The 19,514-nt window shown below is 43.5% G+C and overlaps 1 protein-coding gene across 2 annotated transcripts; it reads right to left on the reverse strand.

The window, feature by feature from the left end:
• Positions 1–559: 559 nt before the first annotated feature.
• LOC135554404 (probable mitochondrial glutathione transporter SLC25A39) lies at positions 560–19,514 on the reverse strand. Of its 2 annotated transcripts, XM_064986697.1 has the most exons (12): positions 19,181–19,513; positions 16,186–16,291; positions 11,372–11,431; positions 10,720–10,770; positions 3,637–3,746; positions 3,391–3,458; positions 3,071–3,195; positions 2,702–2,875; positions 2,407–2,516; positions 1,602–1,683; positions 1,400–1,480; positions 560–1,284 (listed from the first exon to the last, which is right to left on the reverse strand). In XM_064986697.1, exons 2-12 carry the CDS (start codon positions 16,280–16,282, stop codon positions 1,166–1,168), a joined length of 1,077 nt encoding a protein of 358 aa, XP_064842769.1. In that variant the 5' UTR covers positions 16,283–16,291; positions 19,181–19,513; the 3' UTR covers positions 560–1,165. The 2 variants fall into 2 exon arrangements, with proteins under 2 accessions (XP_064842769.1, XP_064842771.1); XM_064986699.1 differs by lacking the exon at positions 10,720–10,770 and having other exon boundaries at positions 19,181–19,514.

A 19,514-nucleotide genomic window follows, 5' to 3' on the forward strand; every position in this document is an offset into this window, starting at 1 on the left:
GCCTACCTGGATAAATAAAGGTGAAATAAATAAAATTAAACATTTCTTTGAATCCAATTAGGCATTCTGTTATATGATCTATATCCCGCTGACTGAATAAAAAACAACAGTAAAACCAGTCAGAGCATATAAAACATTCTATACATCCATGTAAGGTACACAAGAAATAATAAACACACAAATTGAAGATCAAGGCAACAACTCGGTTCAGTCCAGTAGCCTAGTTAGTAGAACTCCAGATCTTTATGAAATGCTGAAAAACAATCTAATGACCGTTCTCCAAAAAAACTATATTGACTCAGCCCAGGTCTGAAATGGATCAACAGAAAACCTGCACACACTCAATCATGTAAAAATCTAAATAAAAAGTATGTCAACCCCTTTTAGATAGCAATTTGCCAGCTGTTTTGTCTGAAGTATTTCATTTGATTGAATAACATGTATAATATAATAATATATCCCATTTAGCAGACGCTTTTGTCCAAAGCGACTTACAAGTCGGCTGGGGCCACTACTTTTTTACATAAAACCCACGTTCTGCAAGCGCCATGCTCTACCGACTGAGCCGACTGAGCCACACATGTACCAAATTAACTCCTAAAACCCAGTTCTCATCCTAGGGGAATGAGCCATGGTAACCCACCTGGTATTTATTCCCATCACAAAAAATGGACATTGAATAGTAAGCTACCATTGGTCAGATGACAAATCAATATGAGAGAATGCTACATTAAGAATATCCACTCATCTCAGCTCAGCCATGCATTTGGTCTGGGCTCGTAGTTGAAGGGAAGGTCTTGATTGAAGGGATTACTTTGCATGCAGTTTTTTTAGGGTTGTTGTTAGAAGTGTTCTCACAGGTATGAACAGCAGGGGGCTGTACTAGCAAAGATGAACACTTTTAGCGTGCAAGGAAAGCATGCTAAATTCTGAATAAGTCTTAGGTCACAGGGCCGTTACCCCACAGTTCTGAATTTAACTAATGGACACATTCATGGATACACTTATGACAGTATTCACAGTTGTAGGAGTAGCCTCCCTGTGGGCCAATAGAAAGGGCTAGAAAACAGACAAAAAATCCTGTGCATTGGCTGCTGCTAACAGTCTCTTCCCATTCTGCCCCAGAAGAAGGTAGCCAACCCTGCTTCTCCACACAAACAGCCCCTCAGCAGGCCTGTTGCTCCCGGTCAAGGTTTATCTTCTGGAAGAAGATCTTCCCAAACTCATAGGTGCTGATCATGACAGCACAGGCGGGAGCAACTTTGATCACCCTGGGTAGGAAACCTGAGGGGGATAAAGAGAAACAATTTACCTGATTTAGTCCTCCATTCAGACTGCTTACTATACCAGCACTTCAGGCATTGCAAATATATACCTTTTATATATCCTTTGGACTTACCTGCAAAGAGCCCCCTGTATCCCGATTCAGCCCAAATTCCCCTCATGATATGCCATGTGGATGTGGGATTCTTCACAGGGACTAGGAGGAAGGGGAGAAAGACAGAGAATTAGTGGGAAATCCTACGTTCTATCAGAGAGGATAAAATACGATTTCAGACGTGAATGGCCATATGGATACATAAGACCCTGTAATTACACACCTCCCAGTGTCTCCATCTCTCCCAGTTGGATCTGTCTTCGTGTCTTCACCACGTCAAAAGGTAGAGTCATGATGGCAGCAACCTGGGACAGAAGGCAATAGACACACTCTCTATAAGCAATACCCAGTGAAATCAACAGCAATACCCAGTGAAATCAACATAACATACCCCCTGATCTATTGATCAGCAGTACGTTATGTAACTAGACAGGTGAAACACTAAAAACAGGCTTTAACCAGGGGGTCCACCTGTTATCAATTATCAACAGTGTAATGGTTGTCACAATGACACAGCAATTCTCTATTTTTTTCTGGTGTCAACTCAACCCTTATAATAACTCATGAGAGGACTGTCGAACTGCCATGATTTGACAGGGAACTTCCTGTTTTACTACAGATCTAGGCTAAGTAAGCGTGTCCACTTCTCTCACACATGAGAGAATCTCTCTAAACAAACTTAGGCCTGTTGTCAGTAGGGAGAGGCATTTTATTTAATTTATCATAGCCTCTTTCTGTCATAAATACAAATAACATCTGTGTTACAACTGGCTTTCCTTTCCTGGTGAGAGATGGCACACCCAACTCTTCTCTATATTTGTCAATGATCTACCTATAATAAAACACACCTCTGCCTCACTTACAGTAAACTGAAAAGAATAGGAGCGGGAAAAAAATAATGTGACTATTTAGTTGTATACACCTTGCAATGTACAAACCATCCATCATCTTCTTCATGAAATCTTATAGAAGACATCTGCTTAACATGCATTGTAAATTCCCAGTAGTGGTATTAATGAGATACTCACAGCTCCAGAGATGGCCCCTGCTGTGAAGCTGATGGAGAAGGTGGCCTGAGACACATTGTACTGATCACACAGCTGGGCCTTCACCAGCTCATAGTTGAACCAGTACAGGGCTGCACACACAGAAAAACAGTCAGGTTGAAAAGTCACTGAGAAACATTATCACACCGAAGACAGTATTTATTAGTCACCCAAACAGGCAGTCTTCATTATGTAACCCGCCAACTACTATCAACCAGTCCAACTAAGCTCTAGCAGTTACAGATAAATGGTAACGTCCATGGAGGTGAAGTCTCACCTGAGAAGGGGACGTCTCGTAGGACGGTGGGTCCCCAGCCCCTCCACAGGGACAGCCAGCCATCCTGGGCAACACTAGAGTGGATACACACCCTCAGCTCGCTGTAGGTCAGCTTCCGGGACTGCATCTTGGTACGCACCAGCTCTAATGGGCTGATCACACTCACTGCTCCCACTGGAGAACACACAGACACAGGGGAGTCAACGGAAGAGGGGCAGCAGCAAACGCATTACAGAAGAGAACAATGTAATAATGGCATTATTATATATCTACATTCTTAGTGTGGTGTGTGACAACTGAACTGTATCATAATCAAGACTTAATCAACTTCAAGACATTGTGAATCCCCGTCCCATGTAGTCCACTTACGTCTAGCGAGACCCCCAGCCACCAGGGGGATGTAGTTGCCTTGGAACCCCATGCCGTAGCGCAGTAAGTCTCTGAGCTGGTCATAGCAGGTGAAGTAGATGACCGTGGCAGGCACCGCCATCACCCTGTACACAAACAGCAAGAAACTGTCAATCTCAAAGCTCTGCAAGCTGTTACATGATTAGGTGCAAAACAACACACTGAAATTGAAACCATGAAGTCATAGTTCTGAGTTTGTCTTTTATACGATCAAGGACTGATCGCTCTTGTTACCGTTGTTTATTACAAATACATGTACTTGAAATACCCCAGTGACTCACAGTGTGGGAGGCAGCCCGCTCCACAGAGACCTGACCCCCTCGTTGCGCGTAATCTTCACAAAAGCATCCTGAGAAAAACAAACACCACACCGTGTTTGTCCTTGGGAACTGTGGAGTTCCGAAACAATACAAACATTTGGGACTTCAAAAGACAGGTCGTTCCCCATCCAGTGTTTTAACGATGTCATACCAGGTGATGTTGTGCTGTGTTGGTGGGAGCGAATAAGAGGGTTCTGAGTCTCTTACCAGGGTGCCACTGAAGTGGGTTGGTGTTTTGTTCCAGCTGGTGCAGCTGGCCCCATACTGACACACATAGATGTGATCCATCAGGCCATTACAATACAGGAAGCACTTCCCTGAGAGACAAAACACAAGAACAGGGTCACCAAAACAACCATACCGGTTAATATGTTACTGTATGAGACGTGATGCTCTACTTCTATCTATACTATAGATTGGTATTACTCCCAGTAGGTTCACATTTACCTAACGTTGGCGTCTCTGTAGGGCACGCATTCATGTGTAATTACAGTATGTCCGTTTGATACATCTATAGCTTCTAGTTCTATGTCAAATGAATGGATATTCAATAGTTCTGTAAAATAATGACATTGGTAAAAAAAAAAATACTTTAACAGTTTGTTTTTCAGTCAATAGTTGAACTTATATTGATGTGAGGGTGTCCATGACAGAGGTTAGATACGCTATTAATAACAGAGGTTATGGCAATGACCGGTCAGACAGACACTGGGGGCGATAACACCAAGGCTGCTCTAGCCAAGGCCTGCTCTGAAATGGTCAATCCAAGGCAGAGTATTTGAGGAGAAATCTATAAACAAACAAACGAGCTCCTCTAGTAATAGAAAATTACATAGTAAAATAAGTGTTATACAGTATAACCTATGAACTACTTGTTTGTTTCTTTGAGATTCATAAACACAAGTACCACAAGGCACAATTTGATACCCGGTAGCTATGAATCATGTTGAAATCTTTCAAGTACCTGAAAGCACTCATTGTTACCACATCATTTCCTTGTGAAGTTCAATATGCTAATACTAACTAGCTGGTTACAATATCTGGGCAAATTTCCCTTAGTTTTCTTTATAAAATCTTCAGAGTGAGTTATGGTGTAGCTGAGTGGTTAGATAGAGAGAGAGCGCCAAGACTGTAGCCCATATAATCATTCAGCTGAGAGTATGAGGGTGCACTGAGGAAGAGTATGAAGTTACACACACACACACACACACACACACACACACACACACACACAGACATTAGAGATCGACCGATTATGATTTTTCAACGCCGTTACCGATTGGAGGACCAAAAAAAGCCGATACCAATTAATCGGCCGATTTAAAAAAACATTGTATTTGTAATACTGACAATTACAACAATACTGAATGAACACTTCATTTAACTTAATATAATACATCAATAAAAATCCATTTAGCCTCAAATAAATAAAACGTTCAATTTGGTTTAAATAATGCAAAAACAAAGTGTTGGAGAAGTAAAAGTGCAATATGTGCCATGTAAAAAATCTAACATTTGAGTTCCTTGCTCAGAACATGAGAACATATGAAAGTTGGTGGTTCCTTTTAACATGAGACTTCAATATTCCAATGTAAGAGGTTTTAGGTTGTAGTTAATATAGTATTTATAGGACTAGTTCTCTCTATACCATTTGTATTTCATATACCTTTGACTATTGGATGTTCTTATAGGCACTTTAGTATTGCCAGTGTAACTGTATTAAAATGTTCCATCAGTTTATGTTCCACATTATACAACATTATCTTCACCAGATCCCTCTCAGCACTGCCTGGACTACGCAAAAATGCAAATGCTTTCCGTTTGAGTTATATTAGGTTTAATTTCCATCGTTTTTCATCGTCCCTCTCCTCGCCCCTGTTAACTCGAAATGACACAACGACAAGGTTCCAGTTTAACAAAGTTTACTATACCGTATGAACACCCTCAAAGGTCGCCATTACACTCAAGGCTAGGTCCATCAACTACCAGACTTCCTGCGCATGCTCACTCTTGACTGAGTGATAGCCCCGTAATAACAGAAATATTGGGATACTTAAAACATGAACTTAACAGCCCCTAGCTGGGCTCAAACCAGAAACACATCGACAACAGCCACCCTCGAAGTAGCATTACCCATCGCTCCACAAAAGCCGCGGCCCTTGCAGAGCAAGGGGAATAACTACTCCAAGTCTCAGAGCGAGTGACGTTTGAAACGCTATTAGCTCGCACCCCGCTCACATCGGTTACACCAGCCATTAGGCTGATAAGCTTGAAGTCATAAACAGCACTGTGCTTGCGAAAAGCTGCTGGCAAAACGCACAAAAGTGCTGTTTGAATGAATGCTTACGAGCCTGCTGCTGCCTACCATCGCTCAGTCAGACTGCTCTATCAAATATCAAATCATAGACGTAATTATAACATAATAACACACAGAAATACAAGCCTTTGGTCATTAATATGGTCGAATCTGGAAACTATCATTTCGAAAACAAAACGTTTATTATTTCAGTGAAATACGGAACCATTTGGTATTTTATCTAACGGGTGGCAGCCCAAAGTCTAAATATTCTTGTTACATTGTACAACCTTCAATGTTATGTCATAATTACGTAAAATTCTGGCAAATTAGTTCGCAATGAGCCAGGCTGCCCAAACTGTTGCATATACCCTGACTCTGCGTGAAATGAACGCAAGAGAAGTAACACAATTTCACCTGGTTAATATTGCCTGCTAAACTGGATTAGTAGTTATAACTAGTAATTATGATTGATTGATTACCTTGATTACCTTGGCTTCTACTGCATTCGCGTAACAGGCAGGCTACTCGTGGAGTGCAATTGTTAGAGCGTTTGTAAGGGATTTCTTCCATTGACGGAGAGGCGGACCAAAGCGCAGCGTGGTTACTTTGATTCATGTTTTAATAAATCACTTAACATGAACAAACTTACAAAAACAAGAAATGTGAAAACCCCAAACCGTCCTATCTGGTGCAGACACAGAGACAGGAACAAACACACAGTGAAACCCAGGCTACCTAAGTATGATTCTCAATCAGAGACAACTAATGACACCTGCCTCTGATTGAGGCAGGTGTCAGGGTATATGCAACAGTTTGGGCTGCCTGGCTCATTGTGAACGAATTTGCCAGAATTTTACGTAAGTATGACATACATTGAAGGTTGTGCAATGTAACAAGAATATTTAGACTTAGGGATGCCACCCGTTAGATAAAATACCGAACGGTTCCGTATTTCACTGAAATAATAAACGTTTTGTTTTTGAAATGAGTTTCCGGATTCGATCATATTAATGACCTAAGGCTCGTATTTCTGTGTGTTATTATGTTATAATTAAGTCTGATTTATAGAGCAGACTGACTTAGCAGCAGCAGGCCCGTAATCATTCATTCAAACAGCACTTTCGTGCGTTTTGCCAGCAGTTCTTCGCAAGCACAGCGCTGTTTATGACTTCAAGCCTATCAGCCTAATGGCTGGTGTAACCAATGTGAAATGGCTAGCTAGGTAGCTGGGTGTGCGCTAATACTGCTTCAAACGGCACTCGCTTTTAGATTTGGAGTAGTTATTCCCCTTGCGCTGCAAGGGCCGCGGCTTTTGTGGAGCGATGGGTAACGATGCTTCGAGTGTAGCTGTTGTCGATGTGTTCCTGGTTCGAGCCCAGGTAGTGGCGAGGAGGGGGACGGAAGCTATACTGTTACACTGGCAATACTATAGTGCCTATAAGAACATCCAATAGTCAAAGGTATATGAAATACAAAATGGTATAGAGAGAAATAGTCTCTTATAAATACTATATTAACTACAACCTAAAACCTCTTACCTTGGAATATTGAAGTCTCGTGTTAAAAGGAACCACCAACTTTCAAATGTTCTCATGTTCTGAGCAAGGAACTTAAACGTTAGCTTTTTTACATGGCACATATTACTTTCTTCTCCAACACTTTGTTATTGCATTATTTAAACCAAATTGAACATGTTTCATTATTTATGAGGCTAAATTGATTTTATTGATGTTTTATATTAAGTTAAAATAAGTGTTAATTCAGTATTGTTGTAATTGTCATTATTACAAATAAAAAAAAATTTTTTTTTTTTTAAATCGGCCAATTAATCGGTATTGGCGTTTTTGGTCCTCCAATAATCGGTATCGGCGTTGAAAAATCATAATCAGTCGACCCTCTAATAGAGGGTACATATAATTGACAAATATTTCAAAATCAATTTGCTCAGACTATGGTTAAAGCGCATTTGTTTTGTTTTCCCAGGAAACCCAGTTTGTTAGTAGGTCATTTTGGCAGATAGGCACATGTAGACAGTCAGACTGGGCAAAGTCTGGGCATGCAGTGTCACACCCTGACCATAGTTTACTTTGTATGTTTCTATGTTTTGGTTGGTCAGGGTGTGATCTGAGTGGGCATTCTATGTTGGATGTCTTGTTTGTCTATTTCAGTGTCTGGCCTGATATGGTTCTCAAGCAGAGGCAGGTGTTAGTCATTGTCTCTGATTGGGAACCATATTTTAGGTAGCCTGGGTTTCACTGTGTGTTTGTGGGTGATTGTTCCTGTCTCTGTTTTGCACCAGATAGGACTGTGTTAGGTTTTCGCACGTTTGTTGTTTTGTTAGTTTATTCGTGTACAGTTTCTTTATTAAAGTACAATGAATAACAACCACGCTGCATTTTGGTCCGCCTCTCCTTCTACAGACGAAAGCCGTGACAGAATCACCCACCACAACAAGACCAAGCGGCGTGGTAACAGGTAAAAGTAACAAAAAGAGGAATGGACATGGGAGGACGAGTTATTCGGAGAAGGACCCTGGGATCAGCCTGGAGAATATCGCCACCCCAAAGAAGAACTGGAGGCGGTGAGAGCTGAGAGGTGCTGGTATGAGGAGGCAGCGCGGTGACGCGGATGGAAGCCTGAGAGTCAGCCCCAAAAATTTCTTGGGGGGGGGGCTCACAGGGAGTATGGTGACGCTAGGTAGGAGACCTACGCCAACTTCCTGTGGTTACCGGGGGGCTAGAGAGACCGGGCAGGCACCGTGTTATGCTGTGGTGCGCACGGTGTCTCCAGTGCGGGTGCATAGACCGGTGCGGTATATTCCAGCTCCGCTTATCGGCCGGGCTAGATTGAGCGTCGAGCCAAATGCCATGAAGACGGCTCTACGCATCTGGTCTCAAGTGCGTCTCCTTGGGCCGGCTTACATGGCACCAGCCTTGCGCACGGTGTCCCCGGTTCGCCTGCATAGCCCAGTGCGGGCTATTCCACCTTGCCGCACTGGCAGTGCGACCAGGAGTATTCAACCAGGTAAGGTTGGGCAGGCTCGGTGCTCAAGAGCTCCAGTGCGCCTGCACGGTCCGGTCTACACACACCAGCCCTCCGGTGGCAGCTACCCGCACCAGGCTTCCTGTGCCTGTCCTCGGCCCAGGAACCAGTGCCAGCACCACGCATCAGGCCTACAGTGCGCCTCGCCTCTCCAGCGCTGCCGGAGTCTCCCGCCTGTTCAGCGCTGTCCGAGCCTTCCTCCTCTACAGCGCTGCCAGAGTCTCCCGCCTGTTCAGCGCAGCCAGAGCCTTCCTCCTCTCCTGCGCTGCCGGAGGCTCCCGCCTGTTTAGCGCTGCCAGAGTCTCCCGCCTGTTTAGCGCTGCCGGAGTCTCCTGCCTGTTTAGCGCAGCCAGAGCTGTCAGTCTGCATGGAGCAGCCAGAGCGCCAGTCTGCATGGAGCAGCCGGAGCTGCCAGTCTGCATGGTGCAGCCGGAGCTGCCAGTCTGCATGGTGCAGCCGGAGCTGCCAGTCTGCATGGAGCAGCCGGAGCTGCCAGTCTGCATGGAGCAGCCGGAGCTGCCAGTCTGCATGGAGCAGCCGGAGCTGCCAGTCTGCATGGAGCTGCCAGTCTGCAAGGAGCTGCCAGTCTGCAAGGAGCTGCCAGTCTGCAAGGAGCAGCCAGAGCCGCCAGTCAGCAAGGAGCAGCCAGAGCCGTCAGTCAGCATGGAGCAGCCAGGATCCGCCAGTCAGCATGGAGCAGCCAGGATCCGCCAGTCAGCCAGACTCTTCCAGATCCGCCAGTCAGCCAGACTCTTCCAGATCCGCCAGTCAGCCAGACTCTTCCAGATCCGCCAGACTCTTCCAGATCCGCCAGTCAGCATGGACTCTTCCAGATCCGCCAGTCAGCCAGACTCTTCCAGATCCGCCAGTCAGCCAGACTCTTCCAGATCCGCCAGACTCTTCCAGATCCGCCAGTCAGCCAGACTCTTCCAGATCCGCCAGTCAGCCAGACTCTTCCAGATCCGCCAGTCAGCCAGACTCTTCCAGATCCGCCAGTCAGCCAGACTCTTCCAGATCCGCCAGTCAGCCAGACTCTTCCAGATCCGCCAGTCAGCCAGATTCTTCCAGATCCGCCAGTCAGCCAGGATCTGCCAGATCCGCCAGTCAGCCAGACTCTTCCAGATCCGCCAGTCAGCCAGGATCTGCCAGAGCCTTCCTCCTCTCCTGTGCTGCCGGAGTCTCCCGCCTGTCCGGCGCTGCTGCCGGAGTCTCCCGCCTGTCCGGCGCTGCTGCCGGAGTCTCCCGCCTGTCCGGCGCTGCTGCCGGAGTCTCCCGCCTGTACGGCGCTGCTGCCGGAGTCTCCCGCCTGTACGGCGCTGCTGCCGGAGTCTGAAGAGCCCCTCTGTCCCGAGCTGCCCCTCTGTCCCGTGTTATTAAGTAGGGTTGCCGTGGCTAGGAGGTCACGGAAGCGGACAAGGTGGGGGAAGACAACGGTGAAGTGGGGGCCACGTCCAGCACCAGAGCCGCCACGCGGACAGATGCCCACCCAGACCCTCCCCGATAGGTTCAGGTTTTGCGGCCGGAGTCCGCATCTTGGGGGGTGTACTGTCACACCCTGAACATAGTTTACTTTGTATGTTTCTATGTTTTGGTTGGTCAGGGTGTGATCTGAGTGGGCATTCTATGTTGGATGTCTTGTTTGTCTATTTCTATGTCTGGCCTGATATGGTTCTCAATCAGAGTTAGGTGTTAGTCATTGTCTCTGATTGGGAACCATATTTAGGTAGCCTGAGTTTCACTGTGTGTTTGTGGGTGATTGTTCCTGTCTCTGTTTTGCACCAGATAGGACTGTGTTAGGTTTTCGCACGTTTGTTGTTTTGTTAGTTTATTCGTGTACAGTTTCTTTATTAAAGTACAATGAATAACAACCACGCTGCATTTTGGTCCGCCTCTCCTTCTACAGACGAAAGCCGTGACATGCAGCGAGCGGCGCCGGCGGGTTTACTCACATTTGGAGGGGCGGATTACACCACTCCATGAAGCAGAGTCAGCAGCTAAAGCTATGAAACAAAGCAAAGAGAGAGATAGAAACAGAGATGGAGAGAATGAAAGAGCACAAGACACACAAAATAAGCATTTGAGCAGAGAAAAGCTAAAGCATGTCTCACATTCCACTAAATGTAGCCTGACATGGCTGCCGAAGGTCAACATTGCCGACATAAGGACTTCTAAACCCCCTTTACTTCAACCCCTCTTCTATTATTTAGGCTTAGGGAGCAGATGGGCAAGAGGCTGAATGTAGTCTCTCACAGGGAAAGTGATGACAGTGCAGTTGAGTTTATTTATTTTATTTATTTTTTAATTTAACTAGAAAAGTCAGTGAAGAACAAATTCTTATTTACAATGACGGCCTATGAACAGTGGGTTAACTGCCTTGTTCAGGGGCAGAACAACAGATTTATACCACGTCAGCTCGGGGATTCAATCTAGCAACCTTTCGGTTACTGGCCCAATGTGCTAACCACTAGGCTACCTGCCTTCCCAGGTTTCAGGAGTGGGGACATAAACATCTAATACTTAGACTATCCCCGCAATGGTAAGAAGCAATAAGCAGACTCATCGTATAAGCGTATAAGTGAATGTTATCTGTTAGTGTTCTACCTTGATAGAATGGTGTTTGCTGGGCCTGCAGCCTTATCTTCACCACGTCCAGTGGTGTGACTGTGAAAGAGAGACAGATTCAATTATACTGATCTATTAACCCCCATCATGGGTCTTGTCAATGAGGAACATCTGCATACATGAGTGTGAGCTTATGTTTGTGTGAGGTGCAGTGTGTGTGTGGATCTGGGAAAATGGAATAGTGTTCTACAAGAACGGTGTCTTCTCTGAAACAAAATCTGGGTGGGTGGGGCTGTCCCTACACACAAGGCTTGGACACTTGTTCCGCAGGCTTTGGAGTCTGGTCAAACTAGCCAGATCTCAACCTGTACAACCAGACTGGAGTGGAGCAGATGGACACACAAAGTGAACCAAAGACAGCCTCTGATGCAGTTGTGGTAGACTCCTGTGTTGTAGTGTAGTGGAGGCTTCGGTCACCCATGAACATGGAACATTTCATCCTAGTTCTACAGTTGCCATGGCACCTAGTGGCAGGCTAGGCAGAGAGCTCATGTAAATTCTGTACATATTTAATAACATTCAATCGTTTTTATACAAATACTTTTTTTTACAAATATTTCATTTTTCAACAGCTAAAAGAGTGCAGATCAAGTCTTGATATCATGAATCGTAATACAGCCCGTAACCTGATGAAAATCAGCGTGGTCAACAAGCTAGCTAATTCTGTAGAGACAGTATCTAATATAGCTTTGTTAATTGATTTCAGTACGGTATATCGATTCACTCTCCTTAAATATTTGTCATCTGATTTATTTGTTTCAGTCTCTGAATTGTTTAATCTCACTTTTCGCCACCAGCTCCTGATATCAGGGCATAAAATCTATAATATGCCTGAATTTGCCTGGGGCACATGCACACAAGGTACGAGCTCATTTTCCCTGGCTAAACTAGCTGGCTACTGAACTATGCTAGTTTTTGTCCTCATTGCCAAACTTCAGAAATATTGCACCCTCAACTTCAAAACTCCTTTGCTACAATAGTTATAATTTGCTGGAATTTGCTGTTTTTTTGAACAGTCATGACTGTTTTGTGAAATCTGTCGTAAGACGGTGGAGAAGGATATCATTGCTACTCCTGTTCTATTTTTGTTTTATCAGACCAGAGGACATTTCTACAAAAAGTACAAGCTTTGTCCCCATGAGCATTTGCAAACCATAGTCTGTTTTACTGTTGATATAGATACTTTTGTACCTGTTTCCTCTAGCATCTTCACAATGTCCTTTGCTGTTGTTCTGGGATTGATTTGCACTTTTTGCACCAAAGTACGTTCATCTCTAGGAGACAGAACACGTCTCCTACCTGAGCGGTATGACTACTGCGTGGTCCCATGGTGTTTACACTGGCGTACTGTTGTTTAAACAGATGAACGTGGTACCTTCAGGCGTTTGGAAATTGCTCCCAAGAATGAACCAGACTTGTGGAGGTCTACATTTTTTTCTGAGGTCTTGACTAATTTCTTTAGATTTTCCAATAATGTCAAGCAAAGAGGCACTGAGTTTGAAGGTTGGCCTTGAAATACATCTACAGGTACACCGTCAATTGATTCAAATTATGTCCATTAGCCTATCAGAAGCTTTGAAAGCCATGATATAATTTCTGGGAATTTTCCAAGCTGTTTAAAGGCACAGTCAACTTAGTGTACAATTGTTTACACATGGGGACAAAGATCGTACTTTTTGTAGAAATGTCCTCTGGTCTGATGAAACAAAAATAGAACTGTTTGACCATAATGACCATCGTTATGTTTGGAGGAAAAATGGGGAGGCTTGCAAGCCGAAGAACACCATCCCAACTGTGACGCACGGGAGTGGCAGCATCATGTTGTGAGGGTGCTTTACTGCAGGAGGGACTGGTGCACTTCACAAAATAGATGGCATCATGAGGATGGAAAATGATGTGGATATATTGAAGCAACATCTTAAGACATCAGTCAGGAAGTTAAAACTTGGTCGCAATTGGTCTTCCAAATGGACAATGACCCCATGCATACTTCCAAAGTTGTGGCCTAAGGACAACAAAATCAAGGTATCGGAGTGGCCATCACAAAGCCCTGACCTGAATCCTATAGAAAATGTGTGGGCAGAACTGAAAAAGATTGTGCAAGCAAGGAAGCCTACAAACCTGACAGTTACACCAGCTCTGTCAGGAAGAATGGGCTAAAATTCACCCAAAGTATTGTGGGAAGCTTGTGGAAGGCTACCCAAAACAATTGACCCAAGTTAAACAATTTAAAGGCAATGCTACCAAATACTAATTGAGTGTATGTAAACCTTCTGACACACTGTCAATGTGATGAAAGAAATACAATCTGAAATAAATCACTCAACTATTATGGGTCCTGTGTGGCTCAGTCGGTAGAGCATGGCGCTTGCAACGCCAAGCGTCGTGGGTTCGATTCCCGCTGGGGCCACCCATATGTAAAAAAGTAGTGGCCCCAGCCGACTTGTAAGTCGCTTTGGACAAAAGCGTCTGCTAAATGGGATATATTTTATATTTATTTATATATATTTATTCTGACATTTCACATTCTTAAAATAAAGTGGTGATCCTAACTGACCTATAACAGTGAATTTTTACTAGGATTAAATGTCAGGAATTGTGAAAAACTGAGTTTAAATGTATTTGGCTAAGGTGTATGTAAACTTCCGACATAAACTGTATATATACAGTGGGGCAAAAAAAGTATTTAGTCAGCCACCAATAGTGCAAGTTCTCCCACTTAAAAAGATGAGAGAGGCCTGTAATTTTCATCATAGCTACACTATGACAGACAAAATGAGAAAAAAATTCCAGAAAATCACATTGTAGGATTTTTTATGAATTTATTTGCATATTATGGTGGAAAATAAGTATTTGGTCAATAACAAAAGTTTCTCAACACTTTGTTATATACCCTTTGTTGGCAATGACAGAGGTCAAATGTTTTCTGTAAGTCTTCACAAGGTTTTCACACACTGTTGCTGGTATTTTGGCCCATTCCTCCATGCAGATCTCCTCTAGAGCAGTGATGTTTTGGGGCTGTTGCTGGGCAACACGGACTTTCAACTCCCTTCAAAAATGTTCTATGGGGTTGAGATCTGGAGACTGGCTAGGCCACTCCAGGACCTTGAAATGCTTCTTACGAAGCCCCTCCTTCATTGCCTGGGCGGTGTGTTTGGGATCACTGTCATGCTGAAAGACCCAGCCACGTTTCATCTTCAATGCCCTTGCTGATGGAAGGAGGTTTTCACTCGAAATCTCACGATACATGGCCCCATTCATTCTTTCCTTTACACAGATCAATCATCCTGGTCCCTTTGCAGAAACAGCCCCAAAGCATGATGTTTCCACCCCCATGCTTCACAATAGGTATGGTGTTCTTTGGATGCAACTCAGCATTCTTTGTCCTCCAAACACGACGAGTTGAGTTTTTACCAAAAAGTTATATTTTGGTTTCATCTGACCATATGACATTCCCCCAATCTTCTTCTGGATCATCCAAATGCTCTCTAGCAAACTTCAGACAGGCCTGGACATGTACTGGCTTAAGCAGGGGGACACGTCTGGCACTGCAGGATTTGAGTCTCTGGCGGCGTAGTGTGTTACTGATGGTAGGCTTTGTTACTTTGGTCCCAGCTCTCTGCAGGTCATTCACTAGGTCCCACCATGTGGTTCTATGATTTTTGCTCACCGTTCTTGTGATCATTTTGACCCCACGGGGTGAGATCTTGCGTGGAGCCCCAGATCGAGGGAGATTATCAGTGGTCTTGTATGTCTTCCATTTCCTAATAATTGCTCCCACAGTTGATTTCTTCAAACCAAGCTGCTTACCTATTGCAGATTCAGTCTTCCCAGCCTGGTGCAGGTCGACAATTTTGTTTCTGGTGTCCTTTGACAGCTCTTTGGTCTTGGCCATAGTGGAGTTTGGAGTGTGACTGTTTGAGGTTGTGGACAGGTGTCTTTTATACTGATAACAAGTTCAAACAGGTGCCATTAATACAAGTAACGAGTGGAGGACAGAGAAGCCGCTTAAAGAAGAAGTTACAGGTCTGTGAGAGCCAGAAATCTTTCTTGTTTGTAGGTGACCAAATACTTATTTTCCACCATAATTTGCAAATAAATTAATTAAAAATCCTACAATATGATTTTCTGGATTTTTTTCTCTCTCATTTTGTCTGTCATAGTTGAAGTGTACCTATGATGAAAATTACAGGCCTCTCATCTTTTTAAGTGGGAGAACTTGCACAATTGGTGGCTGACTAAATACTGTTTTGCCCCACTGTATATATAAGCTTGATAATTATATAGACCTGATCATCTGCTGAAGAAATTGACCAACACCAACTAGTTCAAGTATACCCAGTTTGTCATTAATTGGTTTTAACAGATCGGTTTTGTCCTTTACCATTCCCGGTGGTGAAAATATTAAATTGTCTGTCTATAGAAGAGTCATGTTTTCGTTTTGAAGTAGGTTCCCCTGTCTTACTCTCTGCCATGTTTGGGTGTTGCTTGTTTTCATCATATTTGTTGATACATTTCTCTAGTCTTATGATTTGTTTTGTGTGGTTATCCAGATTGAAGGTGCTAATATTCCACATCAGATTGTGTAGTGATAATATTTAGTCTAACTTACTGATTTTGAATATTACGTTTTTATCTTGAGGTGGTCTACATAGCTGTGTTCATTCCACCATCTTGGTGTTTGCAATCTGTGCTTTTACTGGTTCCCCTAAATTTCCCTAGGTAGGTTTATTTATTTATTGGCAGAGAGGACATGTTTGTTGTTGTGCCCCTCTATTGGACACTGATCTTACCGAACACTGATGTGAGCAGCGCCCCAGTGCCAGAGGCCAGCATCTGCTGCACTGGAGTGATCCCAGCTGAGGGGGTAACAACAGGCCGCTCCCCCATCCTGACCACCTGAGACAGACAGGGAGACAGAAAACATCAACTTTAACCACAATACTCAAATGTCAGTGTCATAGTGTTACTTTAGTTCTCTTCTAATGAGAGGCTAGTTAGTGCTTGACAGATTCCATTATATGTGAAATAAACAAGGCTGTTGGAGAGTGCCTCTGCTTTGAGATAGGCTATACTCTGTCAAACTGTGCCTGATTACTGAGACAAAATACAGAATGTCCTCAGGGCAAGACGGCCAGCCTGGTCACTGCCTGGACAACAGCATGACTATTGTAAAGCTTGAGTTTAGCCTAATCCTAGGCTCCTGCATATTATCCAAACGTGTGTCTTAGTGGTCCTTGAATAGCCAACAGCCACTACTAGTCCAAATGACAAACAGCTTGTTATTCAGGAGTCTATTTCTAAGTGATAGTGACTAGATGTACAGTAGCCTCGTTCATGTGGGATAGGAGGGGTTATAATAGAGCGCTAGACACACTAACATAAGGTATCTGTTGTGTGCACGTCTTCCCTCTCCTAGCTACTACACCCAGCTTTCAAACCCCACACACTCCCACAACACCTCACCGATACAATAGCACGTCTGGTAACTTAAAAACTACTATCCACAGAAGACTGACTAAGCACACATTCAATACAGACAGCGGGGGGGATTAGAACCTGACGAATTGAAAATGGGGGATAACAAATGGCAAATTGAAATGGGTGATATCAAACGTGTTTACTAAGATTCATTCATAATCTGCCAATTATTAATGTAAGAGTCTAGAAAGCAACAAGAGAGAACATCTACCTCTCTCTTTACAGTACCACTAACATAGGGCTAATTGTTTCTAGAGGAGATGTATAAACATTTCTAGCCCAGTTCTTGATCAGAGGGAGCCATCTCAAGCATATGATCAAATGTGTTGCTGAGAGGCTCTTGCTGCCAAGGGAATTTTTTTATTTTACCTTTATTTAACTAGACAAGTCAGTTAAGAACAAATTCTTATTTTCAATGACGGCCTAGGAAGTGGGTTAACTGCCTTGTTCAGGGGCAGAACAACCGATTTTTACCTTGTCAGCTTGGGGATTTGATCTTGCAACCTTTTGGTTACTAGTCCAATGGTCTAACCACTAGGAATGCCTGACAGCTTGAAAGACATTTTGGACACTACAGTGAACATGGTTAACTTTGTTAAAGCAAGGCCCCTGAACTCATGTATTTTCTGCAATATGCAATGACTTGGGCAGAGACCACGTAACGCTTTTATAACGTAACGCTTTTATAACATACAGAAGTGCGCTGGTTATCAAGGGGCAAAGTATTGACAATTCTTTTTAAATTGAGAGATAAGCTTAAAGTTCTTCACTGAACATAATTTTCACTTATCTGACCGCTTGCATGATGATGAGTTTCTCACACGACTGGCCTATCTGGGTGATGTTTTTTCTCGCCTGAATGATCTGAATCTAGGATTACAGGGACTCTGCAACTATATTCAAAGTGCGGGACAAAATTGATGCTATGATTAAGAAGTTGGAGCTCTTCTCTGTCTTGATTAACAAGGACAACACACAGGTCTTTCCATCATTGTATGATTTTTTTTGTGTGCAAATTAACTCAAGCTTACGGACAATGTCAAATGGAATATAGCGAAGCACCTGAGTGAGTTGGGTACGCAATTATACTGGTACTTTCCCAAAACAGATGATACAAACAACTGAATTCATTATCCCTTTCATGCCCTGCCTCCAGTCCACTTACCATTATCTGAACAAGAGAGCCCAAATTTCTGGATTGGGCTGTGCTCAGAGTATCCTACATTGGCAAATCGCGCTGTTAAAGACACTGATTCCCTTTGCAACCACATACTTGAGAGAATGTGAGAGTGGATTCTCAGCCCTCACCAGCATGAAAACTAAATACAGGCACAGACTGTGTGTGGAAAATGATTTAAGACAGACTCTCTCCAATACAACCCAACATTGCAGAATTATGAGCATCCTTTCAAGCACAACCTTCTCATTAACCTGTGATGAGTTAGTCACAATTTTCAATGAACAAATAAGGTTTTATATGTAAGATGGTTAAATAAAGAGATATATATATATATTATTTGTGCTTTGGTCCTATAAGAGCTCTTTGTCACTTCCCACAAACTGGGTTGTGACAAAAACTCACACTCATTCTTATCTTACAATGATGGCAAAAAACAACATTGTAGAGCGCACTGACCCTGGTGCTAGAGGGGGTACAGCTGGAGGTTGAATGCTTGAAGGGGTACGGGACTATAAAAAGTTTGGGAACCACTGTGCTAGTTCAATCTCTCACTCACAGAGCAATGGCTAATTTAGTCTTTACATTTCCACCCTGTTGGGATTATGCACATAATAGATTGGAAAATGCACCTCAAAAAATGTAAGTGCCTGAGTTTGATCAATATGTTTTTCTGAAAGCTAAGTAACTGTAATATTGCACTGTACTGCATCTCATGTTTGCACTACACCCACATCTACAAAGATACTTTGTGACATCTCCACCCAGTCAACAAATCTGACTTTGTAGCCTTGTTGGCGTGGTGATGTAATGATGATGGACTAACACACGGACATGTTGTCGTGCTAAAAAAAACGGGGAAAAACAAAAACATGTTGTCGTGCTCTTTTCTCAATTACAAAACGCTCACAAAACATTTGTTGTGGAACCTACCTAGGTAGCTAACGTTACATGAGCGACCATGCATGTACAGTAGAGTAGCTAATCTAATGGCAAAACAGCAACACATGCCAGCCCTCCCCAATTCAAGATGCTTGATAGCTAAGGCTAGCTAGCTGGCTAACAGACACTAGCTAGCTGACTAAATGTCGCAAAACAGAAGATAAAACATGTCAAAGCTTGATACTCACCTCTAGTTTATAGCGTAGCTATAACGGCTATCTATCTGCGTTGTGAATTTGATGGGATTTCATGGCACGTTGCCTGTTTCCCTAAGTGTTGAATGGACATGTTGTCCACAACCGCGAGCTGCTGTTAGCTAACTTGACAAAGCTATCGAGCAAGTAAACCGACCCCTGATTCGTCTGCCGTGACAAGACACGCCTTCCATTAGTCTGATCACGGTTCTTGCTTGGTTATTCTTCTTATTCCCTTGCAAAATAAATTGAACTATATTTTAAGACATTTAAATACTCTGCCAACAAAAAAGCTGTTAGAATTATAAATGTGCGTCCTCCCCTCCCT

Source organism: Oncorhynchus masou, chromosome 14 (assembly GCF_036934945.1).
Source record: "Oncorhynchus masou masou isolate Uvic2021 chromosome 14, UVic_Omas_1.1, whole genome shotgun sequence".
In the NCBI taxonomy this organism is placed as follows: Eukaryota; Metazoa; Chordata; class Actinopteri; order Salmoniformes; family Salmonidae; genus Oncorhynchus; species Oncorhynchus masou.

Bases quoted from the DNA above. Each gene is read 5' to 3' on its own strand.
- LOC135554404 (XM_064986697.1), bottom strand. From the start codon at position 16,282: ATGGGGGAGCGGCCTGTTGTTACCCCCTCAGCTGGGATCACTCCAGTG. The intron at 2,517-2,701 runs GTGAGACTTCAC...CTGTGTGTGCAG, and splicing joins ACGAGACGTCCCCTTCTCAG to CCCTGTACTGGTTCAACTAT. The intron at 1,481-1,601 runs GTGTGTAATTAC...CCTTCCTCCTAG, and splicing joins AGAGATGGAGACACTGGGAG to TCCCTGTGAAGAATCCCACA.